General features: G+C 43.8%; 1 protein-coding gene across 1 annotated transcript; it reads right to left on the bottom strand.

The window, feature by feature from the left end:
* LOC116832483 (olfactory receptor 52E4-like) lies at window positions 1–999 on the bottom strand. The gene has a single exon (XM_032793246.2). It carries the CDS (start codon window positions 997–999, stop codon window positions 1–3), a length of 999 nt encoding a protein of 332 aa, XP_032649137.2.
* Between the last annotated feature and the right edge of the window lie 14,599 nt (window positions 1,000–15,598).

The following is a 15,598-nucleotide window of genomic DNA, read 5'->3' as shown; positions in this document are numbered from 1 at the left end:
TTAGGTTTCTTGATGAGTAAAGAGCTGGAGCAGCCTTACCCGGATCTGTTGGGTCTTTGCCCCATAGATGATGGGGTTTATCACGGGGGGCACCAGAAGATACACGTTGGCCATTAGAACGTGCAAATGCAGGGGCACATTGTACCCAAACTGTTGTGTGAGGGCGGCGAAGAGATGTGGTATGTAAAAGGCTAAGATGACACAGAGGTGGGAGCCGCAGGTCCCAAAAGTCTTGAGCCGGGCATCCTTTGTTGGGAGTCTGAAAATGGCCCTGAGGATCTGGGTATAGGACACGGCGATAAAAAGCACATCCAGAACGGTCACGAAGAATGCCACAGAGAGGCTGTAGTAACTACTGACGCTGATGTCAGCGCAGGCTAGCTTCACCACAGCTATGTGCTCACAGTACGTGTTTGGAATGATGTTGGTTCTGCAATATGGCCACCTCCTTGCCAGGAAGGGATGGGGTAGTATGAGCATGATGCCGCGCAGCACCATGGCCAGACCAATTTTGGCCACCACAGGATTTGTTAGGGTGGTAGAATGTCTCAGGGGATCGCAGATGGCCACATAGCGATCAAAAGCCATGGCCACAAGGATCCCAGACTCTATGACGGAGAAGCAGTGAATGAAGTACATCTGGGTGAGGCAGGCACTGAAATTGATCTCTCTGGAATAGAACCAGAAGATGCTCAGCATTTTGGGTAGGATGGAAGTAGACAGGACCAGGTCAGTGACAGCCAGCATGCAGAGGAAATAGTACATGGGTTCATGGAGGCTCAGCTCCGTCTTTATGATAAACAGGATGGTGAAGTTCCCCAAGATGGTTATGGCGTACATGGTGCAGAAGGGGATGGAGATCCAGACATGGGCTGCCTCCAGGCCAGGAATGCCCAGCAGGATGAAGGTGGAGGGATTGATGAAGTCGGTTGAGTTGGAATCTGACATGGTGAAGGGGAGAAAGTGTCCAACGCTGAGGCAGAACGGTGTTTCCTGCATACACTGTATGTTCCCCTGACTTCCTGTATGTGCCCAGGGTCTTGGGTGATGGTCGCAGGACAAACACCTGGATGGAGAGACAATGTTACGATGAGGCACTACATGCACAAGTGGAGGCTGTTGTCGTGGATGAAGCAGATTGGTTGCTCTTCACACACTGAAAAATGACATTTTCATTATTCAGATAATTGAATTATGAACAACTGACCCTACTAATGCCAATTCTATATTTTATGGTGCTCCCTGCATCAATAGTTCCTCCATATCGTAGTGTGGGAAACCTTAGGAGGCACCAGCAGGAAACATGAGTGTATAATGATTATTCCTTATTGTGCTCTAGGCCTTGTCTACACTGCCAAGTTTTTTCACGAAAAGGCAGCAATTGGTGACAAAATAGTGGAGATGTAAACATTATAAAGCCACTTTCGACGACGGAATTCCTCAGTTTCAGTGTCGCCATAAATCCACCTTAACGAGAGTTGCAATGTTTTGATGCAACATTTCTGTCTCCAAAGTGCCAGTGTAGACACTGTTCTTGATGGTATCACTGTAATTGGCCATTTGCTTTTCTCCCATGCCCAACGTCCCCCACCGCTGGGAACACTCACCATGCTTCCAGTGTTCATGAGCATGTGTGCTTGTCAAGGGTCAACGGGAAAGTGACTGGTGTCTTATCAGCAGTGTGTTTTAATGTAGTGTTTCAGTGCTGTACGTGTACTTAACAATAATGCTTTTCTTTATTGTTATTTGTGCTTCTCCAGATATGTCCTTGAAAGGAGGCACCCCCTTCACTCCAGCCGAGTGTCTCCACCAGATAAGAAAGCTCTCAAGATGGGGCAAGGAAGATATGTTCTGGGAGGTGCTGCAGTACTCTGATGCAGACAAGACAGAAGCAAGGCAGAGGAAGGAAAGCGATAAGCAGGAAAGAAAAGAAATTGAGAGATTCACTAGGGATGCAATGGAGAGGCTGATAAATTTTTTCTAGTGGCAAGCCAACATGCTGCAGTCCCTCCTGATGCTTCATATTGAGCACATGGGTCCTTGCCTTCCCCTTCAGCACATTCAGAACTCTTTCCCATGTTCTCCCCAAACTCTACTCGCACATTTCTTTCCGATTTCTGGGATGTCTCACTTTCCCGTTCACTCCACTGCCACAGACACCTTTTCAAATGACAATTACATTAAATTAATGGAGATATCCTATCTCTTAGAACTGGAAGGAACTGTGAAAGGTCATCGAGTCCAGCCTCCTGCCTTCTCAAGCAGGACCAAGTCTAGGGGTATAATTAATGCCACTCAACAGTATGGTTTATGGAAAACAGGTCATGTCAAATCAATCTGATTTCCTCCTTTCATGAGAGTACACGTTTGTTTGATCAAAGGAATCAATTGGATGCAATAGACTTCGATTTCTCTGTGGGATTTGATTTAGTAGGGAAAAACATTCAGTTAAAAAATGAACACTAGACAATATCAGTAGAGCACATGTTAAATGGACTAAAAGATGGCTAACTGACAGCTCTCAGAAAGCAGTTGTCAATAGGCCATTATCAGTGAAGGGGAGTGTTTCTAGTGGGGTTCTGCAGGGATCAGTTCCAGGCCTAATGCTATTCAATTTTTTCATCAATAATCTGGAAGGAAATAGAAAATCTTTGCAAATAAAATTTCCAACGACTCAAAGCTTGACAGAGTGGTTTCAATGAGGCAGCCAGGATAGACATAACAATTGATCTGGAGCATTTGTTGAGCTGGGCCCATGCGAACAAAATGTTTAAATACAGTGAAATGCAACGTGATCCTTTTGGAACAAGGAATGCAGACCAGACCCCCAGGCTAGGGCACAGTACTATGGTACACAAGGACCCTGAAAAGGATTTAGGGGTCATTTTGGAAAACAAACTCATCGTGAGTTCCCAGCATGATGCTCTGACCGAAATGGCTAATGCAATCCTTGGATGCATAATCAGGGGAGTAAGGCATTGAAGCAGGAAAAGGATTTTACCTCTGCAAATGGCATTGATGAAACCGACTGCGTCAAGTTCTGGGATCCACAGTTCAAAAAGGACATTGAAAAATTGGAGACAATGCAGAAAAAAAACACAAAAATGATTGAAGACTGGAAAAGATGCTTGACAGAGAGAGCGACTTAAAGAGCTTCATCTATTTATCTCATCAAAAAGACAAGCAAGCAGAGACTGCCATGGGGAGAAAACCATGGGTACTAACAGGCTCTGTAATCAATGGCTGGAAGCTGAAGCCAGACAAATTCCAATCGGAAATAAGGACCAAATGATTAGCACTCAGGGTTATTAACCGTTGGGACAAACTGCAAAGGGAAGTGGTGGATTCTTCAACTTCCCATGTCTGCAGATCCAAACTGGATGCTTCTCTGGAAGATCTGCCTGAGGGCTTTTCTACACTTAAGCACTTTGCAGTGCCACGGTTGTGTTTTAAGTGTAGATATGACTTACATGGACAAGAGGATTCCCTCGTCAGTGTAGGGAATTCACCTCCTCGAGAGTTGGTAGCGAGGTTGATAGAAGAATTGTTCCATCGACCTCATGCTGTTTACACAGGGGTTAGGTTGTTAGAGCAACAGCTCTCAGGGTTGTGGATTCTTTTGCTGTTGCAAAAAAAGGAAATGCAGTTTTGGGTTGCATTAACAGAGCTTAGCGTGCAAGTCATGGTAGGTGATAGTACCACTCTACTCAGCGCTGGTTAGGTCTCAGTTGGAGTGCTGGGTGCAGTTTTGGTCACTGGTATGTGGAAAGGATGTAGAGAAAGTGGAAAGGATCCAGAGGTGAACAACAAAGATGATCCAATGGGTGGAATGCAAACCACATGAGCAAAGGCTGAAGGAACTGGGTATATTTAGGTTGGAAAAGAGGCGATTAAGGAGGGACATGATAGAGGACTTCAAGTATTTGAAAGGGTGCCATAAAAAAGATGGAGAAAATTTGTTCTCTCTTGAGACAGAGGGCAGGACAAAAGGCAATGGGTTTAAACCACCTGTACCAATGCTGCCCATGGGAGCCAGCTGAGATCACTCAATTAGGGTGAACTGCAAACAAAACAGGGCAGACAAACCCCAAATGCTGGTGGATATTCCAGTACTTAGATTTACCAAGCCAGCCCAAAACAGCCCCTGTTTTACCTCACTGGCTACTCAGAAGTCCAAACAATGCAGTTCCCTTAAAGTGCCCAGCCTTAGGCCTCCATCCAGATACATATGTCAAGCATATGATGATAAATTCTGAAAATCTTAATTTCTCATATAAAACAAAATGTTTTTCCAGTCCCAAAGGAGCAGTCACACACCCAGTCCAATCATACCTTGGATCTTACCCAAAATACACGCTTATAGTCAGTTCTTGTTAACTTAAGTAAAAATGTATTAAAAAAGAAAAGAGGTAGAATGTCAGTTAAAAGATCAATATACATAGAGACTTGAATTCAATTCTGGAGGTTCAGACACATAGCAGAGATGAGTTTGTGGTTTCCAAAAGTCCTTTTAGAAATAGTGCACAGGTTATAGTCCGGTGTTCATATTCAGTGTGATTTAAGTCAGTGATTTGGCAATCTCAATTTTTATGGCTGAGGATTTCCCCTTCTTGAAAGCCCAAGCAGATCTGAGATGAAGAAGGATCTTGTCCCAGAATTTTTACACATTTGCAGAAGCCTTTTGGCCTGAGAAAACAATAGGCTTAACTTCCCTTCTCCCAAACATCATGGCAATTAGCACAGGGTCATTTATCCGTTAAATAGTTCAGATGCAGATTTCCACAACCTTCAAAGAGACATATAGACAATAATACTATTTCACTCAAGTGTCTTCCTAAATAGGAATCCTTCTTCTTTAAATCTTTGAGTCAAAGTCATAGTAGATAAGACTTGTTTCCTTACATCACAAGACCTGAGCAAACATCTCTCTTCTATCTCGAAGAACGCAGACTTGCATTTCAAAACTCTATTCCTTTACATTTCTTCCTAACAAGTCTTTAAAGTTTGGCCATGGGTCAGGTCAGTCTGCGAGTCAATTAACTTCTTCTGACCCTGTGTCACCTTTCAATGAAGTATTATATTACACTCTTAACGTCACACTATGGCAGAGCAGGTTTAGATTAAATGTCAGGAAAAACTCCCTAACTGTAAGAGGAGGAGGACAATAGAACAGTTGCCTAGGCAGGTTGTGGAAGCTCCTTCACTGGAGGTTTTCCAAAGGTGGCTGACGTCATCTGTCCTGGATGGTTTAGACACAACAAACCCTGCATCTTGGCAAGGGGTTAGAGTAGCTGATCCTTGCAGGTCCCCTCTCACCCTGTGGCTCTATGATCCTACACTGTAAAATCTGAGTGTAGACCAGGTCTTATGCAAACACAAGTTTTGGAGCTCAATAGAGGGGTAACCGGGTTAAATTTAATGGCTTGTGTTATAGAGGAGGTCACATAGGATTATCCCTTCTGATCTTAAACCCTATGACTCTATCAATAAAGAAAGTAGGTCAGGCATTTATATTTACTCTGTCTCATAACACACAAACAAGGGAACATTGAATTCCATTGAAAGTCTGAACATATAACATTGAGAAAAGAAAATAGATTACATAATCCATATTTGGCCTGTGGAACTCCTTGCCACAGACTTTATTGGGGCAAAGATCATAGCTGAATGGGATTCACAAATGGATTGGCCATTGTAGATGGTGCTGGTGGCTAGTTAAGGCTGTCTGACACCTTCAATTAGGAGACCTAATTTTCAGTTGCTTATAAGTTTGCCAAATTTTAAGTGTTTGGACTGAAATTTCCCACACTGGGCATATGCTTCTGGCTGAATTGTTTTTTTTGAAAGTTTCAGGCATAACAAATAAATAATAATAGGTGATATACCTATCTCCTAGAGCTGGAAGGGACCCTCGATGGTCATGGAGTCTAGTCCCCTGCCTTCATTAGCAGGATCAAGTATTGATTTTTGCCCCAGATCCCTAAATGGCCCCCTCAAGGATTGAGCTTGCAACTCTACATTTAGCAGGTTAATGCTCAAACCACTGAGCTATCCCTCCCCCCCCAGGTCAGCTGACTTCTCAAATGAAGCCAGGAGAAAAGACGTCTTTCCCATGTTGAAAAATTCATATAATTGTTCCAGGGAGGAGCCCTAGCACCTCCATGCTTTCTATCAGAAAGTCAGGTGAGAGCCCCCCCACCCTCATTAACAGCCAGAGCCCTGAAATGGAAAAGAAGGAGGTGAGAGTCCCTGTGCATTAACCCACACACAGCTTACTCAGTTCATCCTCCAAGGGGAGCAAAGAGGGACATTTTGGCCAGTGATATTGGAGCAGACACATCTCCTGTGGCAAGGGACCTGGCACGTTTAATGGCTGTGCAGAGCAGAAAGGACCACAGACCTCTTCTCCATCCCATCATACCCATGTTGCCCTGGGTTTGTCGAACAGGTGAGCTCCTGAGCAAGAGATGGTACCTGTGAATTCTGAGACAGATGTGTCTTCCTTGGAAATCCCTCACAGGCAGCCGTTTCCCACACCTCTCTCACCCCAGCATCTGCAGCAGCATCCCACGCCGAGAGCTGACACAGAGGGGTGCACCGTTTATAATATAGCTGTGTGCAATCCCAGGGGGGTTTGCTCTGCCTTTAGAGGAGATGCTGCAACTGAATGGAAACTGGCTGGAGACCGGAGACACTCTAGCCAATGTCTCTCATTCAATGTTTGCGCTTCTGTGCTATTTATCCAGCTTTAGGAATAAACAATAATTAAGGATCCTTCCCAAAGGAGATGAGAACTCTTGGGCTCTCCGCTGAGTCAGAGAGGAATTGGCTGCTCTGTGTAGTCGTGTATTTTTTTAAAAGTAGTTGCTTAGTAAGAAAACTAGAGATAATTCCCAGCTCTTCACGAGTTCTGATACCCTATAAAGGCCCAGTATTAATGGGTAGATAGTAGACAGAGAGATCTGGAGAAAGGTGACTGAGTGGAGACACGAACACTTTCTGCAGGCCCACGGGGAGATCAGTAATTCTCATCGGTAATTATCATCATACTGTGTAGCAACTTTCATTGAAGGATCTTCAAAACATCTAGCAAAGGAAAGTGACTATGAACATATACCCATTATACTGATAGGTAAACTGAGGCGAAGGAAGATGTGACTTGCTGAAGGTCACACAGAGAATGACAGACAGAACCCAGGAGTCCCGATTTCCCTGCTATAACCACAGTCTCTCCTTTAGTAACTGAGGGTATGACAAGAAGGAAAGGGATTCATGGTGTAGCAGGGATTGTTCATTAGGTAGGTGTGATGGACTTGCCCAGGATGCAACCTGGAACGGGGGTACCACTGAGTCCTCTGGCAAAACAACCTGGGCTCCCGCTCACACTGTGAGGCTGTGACAAGCTGAAGACCCCTCCAGGTCCTGCACTCACACAAACATTCAGAGGCAGGAACACACCCGGCTGAGTTACATGAATGCTTTCACCAGCCACTCATGAACCAACAATAGAAAGGCTCCAGCCAGTTCTTCCCCAGCCTAGGATCCCAGAGCTGTACCATCCTGCCCTGGTCAGATTCCTGACCAGAGTAAGTTTATTACCCAGTCTGACTCTCCCTCAATGTGGAGAGGACAATGCACCTGTTCCTGAGCAGATTTCCCTTTTGCATTTCAAAGAACACACTGTATTAGGTAAAAAATATAAATCACATTTATTAAGTACAGAAAGATAGATTTTAAGTGATTATAACTAATAAGTGTACAGATCAAAGTAGATTACCTACGATTTCTCCTTTCCAGCCTGGGATCACCTCCCCAGTCAAAATCTTTTCCCTCTAGCTGTGTTTTGAGGTTTTGAATTGTGGGGGGAGTGAGGCCAAGTGATGATGTCACTTCCCCCTTTTATAGCTTCTGCCATGTGAAGGGAACTTCATTTTCCCAAGCAAAGCCCACAGTACAATTAGTGGGAAACTACAGGCACAAGATTGAGCCCAGTGTCACATGAGCTGGTCAAAAGACTTTGCATGCTTCAATGAGTCACAGCAGGGGCCATTACCCATAACCTGGCTAGAACGTCTTCAGGAAAGTCCATCAGGTGGGGATAAGTTTCTTCCATGGCCCACTGTGCTTGTTGATGGACTATCAACATGAATACTCCATTCACAAAGTGCTGGCTAGACTGGATGTAAATTACCTTGTGGGAGTTACCACAGGAGCAAACACAATTGAAATACAGGTCCATAGTCAATATTCATAACTTCAGATACAAAAATGAGACATGCATACAAATAGGATAATCAAGTTCAGCAAACCATAGCTTTTCAGTAACACCTAACATGACATAGTTTCTACAAGATTTGTGGCAACTATATAACAGTGGTGAATATGGGGTGCAAGAGTATTGCTTTGGGGTATAGCATGTCACAGCAATATATCTATCAAACTAGAGCTCTCTAAGATCTAATTTGTGTTTTTATGTAAGACATTTATCCGTGTCCTGCAAAAGACTACATTCTGATCTGTACTACAGGAGAAAACCAAGCCGAGGTACAGAGCGAAGGAAAATGAAAGAGTGTTTTCACCCCTACCCAACACGCGCAATATGTGACACCCTGAAAATGTCCCTCTCACTTTCATTGTTCAGCAAGTGCCACCTGCACTTTATGTTTGTCAGACCTCAGCCTCACACACATTACTGGACTCCCTCAGTTCCCTTTTCTGGGTAGCTTCCATTCCTTCCAAGCCCACTCCTCAGCAGAGAAGCTGGAGAACACTGGTTTTAGCTAGAATTCAGTTACTCCTTTCTTCTATCTGGATGAGATCTTGTAAGGGCTATTTATACAGACATACCTCTGCCCTATCCTCCTGCCTCTGAGCGCAAGGAGCCTGAGCGAAGAGTACAGTAGCACCCAAAGACATAAGGATACAGATGGTTCATACAATCAAACGTGAGTTAATAGGTGTGAAACAGGCTCAGAAAGGGTTATGCAACTAGCAGGCTAATTCACCCAAAACGAACCTTTGAAGACATATTAGAGAAGTATATCAATGGTAATTAGGGCCATTCCCTATAAATAGCAACCTAGCGGTGGTAAATGGACTAGAGCTTTGAAATGCAAGCCTGTATTGTTAGAGAATTAGAGGTAATGCCAATTGTATGTGTTTACTTATGTTAGATGTTAACCATGTAAACAGATGGTTCCTATCTTGTGGTATATCTGTTGATTCAAAGATCAAAAGAAAATATTAACATTAAATTAAACTTGAGTGTAAAAACATCATTGTCTCTACTTCTCTTTGAAATTTGTAGTAAACTACCTATGAACCGCTTAAGTGATAATTACCTTAAGCTGATGAATGGAAGAGTTACCTGTGCATGCGTAGGAAATAGGTAATTCTACTTCAAAGCAACTATTCATCATTATAATAGCCTGCCAGTGGTCTATAAAAAAATTCTTGAGTCCTGATCCTGTCATCTCAAATGTGCTTAAGCTTCACCAGGGGAAGCTCAAGTCACAAGACTGAGGCCTCCAGTTCCATTCTGGATCACCCTGATATTGGACACTGGCCTGCAACCAAAGATCAATTTTGAAAGAACTCTTTGCAACTTTAAAGCTCACCATCTCTACCATGAAATTGATTTAAACATTCTCTTCATATCTCTATGTATAGTGATGTCTGGTTACTTCAGGGTGGAGGGAAGCACTGGATCATTAACCAGCGCTGCCTTTGACCCACAGGCAGGCTGCTTGTCAGACTGCAGCAGCTCCTGTCCCAGCCCCGGAGCAGAGGGAGCCCAGCACGGGGCGCTGGGTGAGAGGTGGAGATTGTGATGGGACGTACCCCCAGGTTGAAGCCTGGAAGCTGATGGAACCGCTGTGCCCTCAAACCATTCAGCTGGGTTGGCCTCTCCCCCTGCTCTGCTGGTGACACACAGCCAGCCCCTCCGGGCCCTGTTATCATGCAACACGACAGCACGTGGCACCACACACCCAACTAAGTTACCCGAGTGCTTTACCAAAACCACTCGTGAGCCAACAATGGAGGCATCAGCCAATTTCCCAGCTCCCCAGTTTTGCACCCCTACTGGATCAAAAATCCAGAATTAGACCATCTTGCACTGCACAGTGATCTGTACCCGTAAATTCTTTAAATAGTCTGCTCCCCTCTCAATGGAGGGAAGATATTCACCTCCCTTTGTTAACAGAACTAAGATTCCCAAACACTTGACTCAAAAATGCGCTGGGTAAGATAAAACATAAATCAGGTTTTTTAACAACAGACAGATAGATGTTAAGTGATTATAAGAGATAAAAAACTGATCAAAGCAGGTTATCTAGGAAATCAAAGAAATTTGCAGTCTATGAGTTGTACACACTAGATAGGATCTGAATCAGCAATATCTCACCCTGACTGATGATACAAGGAGTCTTACAGATTCCTGAGGCACAGGCTGCATCACCTTTGCAGCCTGGGTTCCTCTCCTCCATTAAAAATCCTTGGTCTTCCTGAGCTTCTTGCAGGTGCTGAGTTGTGGGGGAGTGAAGGCAAGTGATGATGTCACTACCCATCTTGTATAGTTTCTTCCAGATTGCTGGAAAGTCTATGTATGTGACGTGGGGGGTGTGTGTCCCCATTGGTCAAACATTCTCCATTGTCTCTGTACTCCCTCCGAGGAAGCTTTCTTATACAGAGTTCCTGAGCTAGTGGTTTCTTCCCTGGATGAGTGTTGACAACAGCAATTAACACTGTCTGGCTACTCCTTTGACATACCTGAAAGGCTGGTTTTGAGTGTTTCCAGCCTCACATCATACTTTAGTAATTCACACATAGCAAGATTTCATTGCTTCACATACAATGACAGCACATACAACCCAAGGGGATATCAATGTTTAGCAGATCAAGACTTTTCGAATGATACCTCACAGGGCACACTTTGTACAAAACATACCATAATTACATCACCATTGTAAATATGCGGTGCTTTGGAGTGCAGAGTGTCAGAGGGATGATCCAGAGAGTGACAGGTGGTGGGGAGGAAAGGAACGAGTGAGGGGCTGTCATAAGTAGATAGGTAAGGTAAGGGTTAAGTTTCTTTTACCTGGAAAGGGTAACCAAACACCTGACCAGAGGACCAATCAGAGAACTGGATTGTTTAAAGTCAGGGGCGGGAATTTGTATACTCGGGGTCATTATAAACAAAAGGTTTTTTTCCATCCCAAAGGATCAGTCACACACCCAGGCCAATTATACCTTAGATCGTACCCAAAATACACCCTTATGGTCAGTTTCTTGTTAACTTAAGTAAAAATGTATTAAAAAGAAAAGAGGTAGAATGTTAGTTAAAAGTCAATATAATAGAGACTTGAATTCAATTCTGGAGGTTCAGACACATAGCAGAGATGAGTTTGTGGTTTCCAAAAAAGTCCTTTTAGAATAGTGCACAGGTTATAGTCCGGTGTTCATATTCAGTGTGATTTAAGTCAGTGATTTGCAATCTCAATTTTTATGGCTGAGGATTTCCCCTTCTTGAAAGCCCAAGCAGATCTGAGATGAAGAAGGATCTTGTCCCAGAATTTTTACCACTTTGCAGAAGCCTTTTGGCCTGAGAAAACAATAGGCTTAACTTCCCTTCCCAAACATCATGGCAATTAGCACAGGGTCATTTATCCGTTAAATAGTTCAGATGCAGATTTCCACAACCTTCAAAGAGACATATAGACAATAATACTATTTCACTCAAGTGTCTTCCTAAATAGGATCCTTCTTCTTTAAATTTTGAGTCAAAGTCATAGTAGATAAGACTTGTTTCCTTACATCACAGACCTGAGCAAACATCTCTCTCTATCTCGAAGAACGCAGACTTGCATTTCAAAACTCTATTCCTTTACATTTCTTCTAACAAGTCTTTAAAGTTTGGCCATGGGTCAGGTAGTCTGCGAGTCAATTAACTTCTTCTGACCCTGTGTCACCTTTCAATGAAGTTATTATATTACACTCTTAACGTCACACTATGGCAAGAGCAGGTTTAGATAAATGTCGGAAAAAACCCCTAACTGTAGAGGAGGAGGACAATAGAACAGTTGCCTAGGCAGGTTGTGGAAGCTCCTTCACTGGGAGTTTTCCAAAGGTGGCTGACGTCATCTGTCCTGGATGGTTTAGACACAACAAACCCTGCATCTTGGCAAGGGGTTAGAGTAGCTGATCCTTGCAGGTCCCCTCTCACCCTGTGGCTCTATGATTCTACACTGTAAAATCCAAGTGTAGACCAGGTCTTATGCAAACACAAGTTTGGAGCTCAATGAGGGGTAACGGGTTAAATTTAATGGCTTGTGTTATAGAGGAGGTCACAGAGGGATTATCCCTTCTGATCTTAAACCCTATGACTCTATCAATAAAGAAAGTAGGTCAGGAATTTATATTTTACTCTGTCTCATACACACAACAAGGGAACATTGATTCCATTGAAAGTCTGAACATATACATTGAGAAAAAGAACAATAGATACATAATCCATATTTGGCCTGTGGACTCCTTGCCACAGACTTTATTGGGGCAAAGATCATAGCTGAATGGGATTTCACAAATGGATTGGCCATTGTAGATGGTGCTGGTGGCTAGTTAAGGCTGTCTGACACTTCAATTAGGAGACCTAATTTTCAGTTGCTTATAATTTTGCCAAATTTTAAGTTTTGGACTGAAAATTTCCCACACTGGGCATATGCTTCTGGCTGAATTGTTTTTTTGAAAGTTTTCAGGCATAACAAATAAATAATAATAGGTGATTACCTATCTCCTAGAGCTTGGAAGGACCCTCGATGGTCATGGAGTCTAGTCCCCTGCTTCGATTAGCAGGATCAAGTATTATTTTGCCCCAGATCCCTAAAATGGCCCCTCAAGGTTGAGCTTGCAACTCTACATTTAGCAGGTTATGCTCAAACCACTGAGCTATCCCCCCCCCCAGGTCAGCTGACTTCTCAAATGAAGCCAGAGAGAAAAGACGTCTTTCCCATGTTGAAAAAATTCATATAATTGTTCCAGGGAGGAGCCCTAGCACCTCCATGCTTTCTATCAGAAAGTCAGGTGAGAGCCCCCCACCCTCATTAACAGCCAGAGCCCTGAAATGGAAAAGAAGGAGGTGAGAGTCCCTGTGCATTAACCCACACACAGCTTACTCAGTTCATCCTCCAAGGGAGCAAAGAGGGACATTTTGGCCAGTGATATTGGAGCAGACACATCTCCTGTGGCAAGGGACCTGGCACGTTTATGGCTGTGCAGAGCAGAAAGGACCACAGACCTCTTCTCCATCCCATCATACCCATGTTGCCCTGGGTTTGTCGAACAGGTGAGCTCCTGAGCAAGAGATGGTACTGTGATTCTGAGACAGATGTGTCTTCCTTGGAAATCCCTCACAGGCAGCCGTTTCCCACACCTCTCTCACCCAGCATCTGCAGCAGCATCCCACGCGAGAGCTGACACAGAGGGGTGCACCGTTTATAATATAGCTGTGTGCAATCCCAGGGGGTTTGCTCTGCTTTAGAGGAGATGCTGCAACTGATGGAAACTGGCTGGAGACCGGAGACACTCTAGGCCAATGTCTCTCATTCAATGTTTGCGCTTCTGTGTGCTATTTATCCAGCTTTAGGAATAAACTAATTAAGGATCCTTCCCAAAGGAGATGAGAACTCTTGGGCTCTCCGTGAGCTCAGAGAGGAATTGGCTGCTCTGTGTAGTCGTGTATTTTTTTAAAAAGTAGTTGCTTAGTAAGAAAAACTAGAGATAATTCCCAGCTCTTCACGAGTTCTGATACCCTATAAAAGGCCCAGTATTAATGGGTAGATAGTAGACAGAGAGATCTGGAGAAAGGTGACTGAGTGGAAAACACGAACACTTTCTGCAGGGCCCACGGGGAGATCAGTAATTCTCATCGGTAATTTCATCATTACTGTGTAGCAACTCTTATTGAAGGATCTTCAAAACATCTAGCAAAGGAAAGTGACTATGAACATATCCTTATACTGATAGTAAAACTGAGGCGAAGGAAGATGTGACTTGCTGAAGGTCACACAGAGAATGACAGACAGAACCCAGGAGTCCCGATTTCCCTGCTATAACCACATCTCCTCCTTTAGTAACTGAGGGTATGACAAGAAGGAAAGGGATTCATGGTGTACAGGGATTGTTCATTAGGTAGGTGTGATGGACTTGCCCAGGATGCAACCTGGAACGGGTACCACTGAGTCTCTGCAAAACAACCTGGGCTCCCGCTCACACTGTGAGGCTGTGACAAGCTGAAGACCCCTCCAGGTCCTGCACTCCACAAAACATTCAGAGGCAGGAACACCCGGCTGAGTTACATGAATGCTTTCACCAGCCACTCATGAACCACAATAGAAAGGCTCCAGCCAGTTCTTCCCCAGCTAGGATCCCAGAGCTGTACCATCCTGCCCTGGTCAGATTCCTGACCAGAGTAAGTTTATTACCAGTCTGACTCTCCCTCAATGTGGAGAGGACAATGCACCTGTCCTGAGCAGATTTCCCTTTTGCTTTCAAAGAACACACTGTATTAGGTAAAAAATATAAATCACATTTATTAAGTACAGAAAGATAGATTTTAAGTGATTATAACTAATAAGTGTACAGATCAAAGTAGATTACCTACGATTTCTCCTTTCCAGCCTGGGATCACCTCCCCAGTCAAATCTTTTCCCTCTAGCTGTGTTTTGAGGTTTGAATTGTGGGGGGAGTGAGGCCAAGTGATGATGTCACTTCCCCCTTTATAGCTTCTGCCATGTGAAGGGAACTTCATTTCCCAAGCAAAGCCCACAGTACAATTAGTGGGAAACTACAGGCACAAGATTGAGCCAGTGTGCACAAGAGCTGTCAAAAGACTTTGCATGCTTCAATGAGTCACAGCAGGGCCATTACCCATAACCTGGCTAGAACGTCTTCAGGAAGTCCATCAGGTGGGGATAAGTTTCTTCCATGGCCCACTGTGCTTGTTGATGGACTATCAACATGATACTCCATTCACAAAGTGCTGGCTAGACTGGATGTAAATTACCTTGTGGGAGTTTACCACAGGAGCAAACACCAATTGAAAATACAGGTCCATAGTCAATATTCATAACTTCAGATACAAAAATGAGACATGCATACAAATAGGATAATCAAGTTCAGCAAACATAGCTTTCAGTAACACCTAACATGAACTAGTTTCTACAAGATTTGTGGCAACTATATAACAGTGGTGAATATGGGGTGCAAGAGTATTGCTTGGGGTAGATGTCACAGCATATATCTATTCAAACTAGAGCTCTCTAAGATCTAATTTGTGTTTTTATGTAAGACATTTATCCGTGTCCTGCAAAAGACTACATTCTGATCTGTACTACAGGAGAAAACCAAGCCGAGGTACAGAGCGAAGGAAAATGAAAGAGTGTTTTCACCCCTACCCAACACGCGCAATATGTGACACCCTGAAAATGTCCCTCTCACTTTCATTGTTCAGCAAGTGCCACCTGCACTTTATGTTTGTTCAGACCTCAGCCTCACACTTGTTAACCCTTTACAGGTAAAAGAAACATTAACCCTTAGCCAT

This window comes from Chelonoidis abingdonii, chromosome 1 (genome assembly GCF_003597395.2).
Source record: "Chelonoidis abingdonii isolate Lonesome George chromosome 1, CheloAbing_2.0, whole genome shotgun sequence".
Classification (NCBI taxonomy): domain Eukaryota; kingdom Metazoa; phylum Chordata; order Testudines; family Testudinidae; genus Chelonoidis; species Chelonoidis abingdonii.
The sequence above is the reverse complement of the archived record's forward strand: the minus strand, read 5'-3'. Positions and strand labels throughout refer to the sequence as shown.